At 49.1% G+C, this 2,070-nt stretch overlaps 1 protein-coding gene across 1 annotated transcript; it reads right to left on the bottom strand.

The window, feature by feature from the left end:
- Positions 1-265: 265 nt before the first annotated feature.
- ASB12 (ankyrin repeat and SOCS box containing 12) lies at positions 266-1,654 on the bottom strand. The gene is given in 3 exon segments (XM_068963064.1): positions 266-399; positions 830-1,619; positions 1,622-1,654. Coding segments are annotated over 3 exon segments (957 nt in total).
- Between the last annotated feature and the right edge of the window lie 416 nt (positions 1,655-2,070).

Below are 2,070 nucleotides of genomic sequence, written 5' to 3'. Positions count from 1 at the left end.
GCTCCTATGCCTGTTGAATGCCAGATCAGTATAGTTCTTTCCCATGACCAACCAGACACCTTCCCCCAGTGAACTCTGTGCCCCCCCAACAACCTAACACACACCAGACAAAACAGCCCCCAGGATTTATTTTCTGAGGATTTTATTGTGGAGGATAATACAGGAGAGCAGCTTTGGGTGAGTGTAGAGCTGTAGTTCCCTCCAGATACCTGGGTCCCCAGGTGATTTCTTGGAGGCATTGTAGGTTTCTGGGCAGGCTGTAAGATTACAGTTGGTGTTTGAGGTAGCTAATCAACATGGGGGGAATATCCAGCTGGTCGATGGCCTGTGGCTGGCTGGTGTGGCACAGGGATCTGCGGATAACTAAACGAGCCTGTGACAGTAGTGACCGTGGAGTGGCTACAGTAAGGAAAAACAGGTTTTGAGAAGCAATTCTCAGGATGGTTCTCCCACTCAAGCCTATATCCATCCTACCCTGGCTACTGCAGCCCTAACTGATATTTCCCTTCTAAGAAATGCCCCCCTCCCTACCCTAAAATGCATGGTACCAATGGGGACACATTGAAGCCTAGAGAGGGCACGTTCAAGGCCACAAAACTGTCACTGGCAGAGCCAGAAACACAAATTGGGATTGTGCAAACCTTACCTCATCTTAGTAAACCTTTCCCTAAAAAGGAATCTGTAACCTCTTTTCTACTGGGGCCCCAAGAAAGGGAAGACAATGGTGCTTTCTCCAATTCACCCCAGAAATATTAACTTAGGGGGTTATTTGTGTCCCTGGGACATCCAAGCCAGGATACCTATTAGAGCTGGTCTGCTTGACACTCACCTCGGGCCTGTACCAGCAATGCAGTGCCTTTATCATATTGCGAGTTCAGGTCCAGGGAGAGAGATGGAAGGTAGATGTTAGCACCAAAATCAATTAACAGCCGGATGTACTCTGGCTCACAATTATGGTGGAGGCAGATTTCAAGGAGGGTGCGGGGCCGTGAGACTCGAGCCAACAGGTGCTGGTCAGTACAGTTGTAGTCAGGGTCTGCCCCATGGAGCAAAAGCAGGTGGAAACAATCAAGGTGACCATAGACTGCAGCCAAATAGAGGGGGCCAGAACATGAAGCTATGTTCGATGCCCAGACTGGTAGTTTTGCCTTGACATTGACCTCTGCACCATGACGCAGGAGCTCCTGCAGGATGGTAACAGCACCATCACGGGCAGCTGTGAGCACAGGAGAGCAGTTGTTGTAGATGCTACCACCAGGACAGGCACCAGCTTCCAAAAGCACACGCACACAGTCCAGATGGCCATGACTGACAGCGGTAAAAAGTGGTGTCTGTGCCTTGACGTCTAAGCTATCAACATCAGCACCATGTGCCAGGAGGACCTGCAGGCAGCTAAGGTGGCCATAAGAAGCAGCCAAGTGCAAGGGTGTCCCAGGGACACCCCAGCCACTCCTACTGTTGATAAATCTTTTGTAACGCTCCTGGCACAAAAGCTGGTCCAAAGTATAGGAATCATTGTTGTACACTGCTTGATTGAGAGCTTGTATCTCTCCTGTGTTGGTGTCCTCCTTCTCATCAGGTTGCAGGATGGAGAAGATCTTGGTGATGTCCATGAGGTTTTCACCTTGGCTGATTGGAGCAGAACTATTCTCATTATGAGCAGGAGGATATGCCAGATCTGTGGGTGACAAAAACAGGAGACTGAGGGCTGCCATCAAAAGCCTGGATGCTTGGTCCCCTATCCTGCACTATCAGGCTCTACACTCATTGGCTCTCTGCTTCTAACTCCTACTCCATCTTATTTCAGACCCTAGAGATGGCTGCCAAAATAGATCAGGTCATTTCACAGCCTGGTACCTTTGCATATGTTGTTCTGCCTACCCTTCAAACTCCTACTTCTGGGAAGCCTTCCCTAATCTCTGCCCCTTCTCAGGGTTTCTAAAGGATTACAACTAGGCTTCAGCTATGAACTTTCACATCTTATTTCCACTTATCTGTGCTTCATCAATGTGTAAACTCCAAGGTGAGGACTCCTGTATCCATCTTATTATTCCTCCACTCCCAGCAGAG

Source organism: Capricornis sumatraensis, chromosome X (assembly GCF_032405125.1).
Source record: "Capricornis sumatraensis isolate serow.1 chromosome X, serow.2, whole genome shotgun sequence".
In the NCBI taxonomy this organism is placed as follows: Eukaryota; Metazoa; Chordata; class Mammalia; order Artiodactyla; family Bovidae; genus Capricornis; species Capricornis sumatraensis.
The sequence above is the reverse complement of the archived record's forward strand: the minus strand, read 5'-3'. Positions and strand labels throughout refer to the sequence as shown.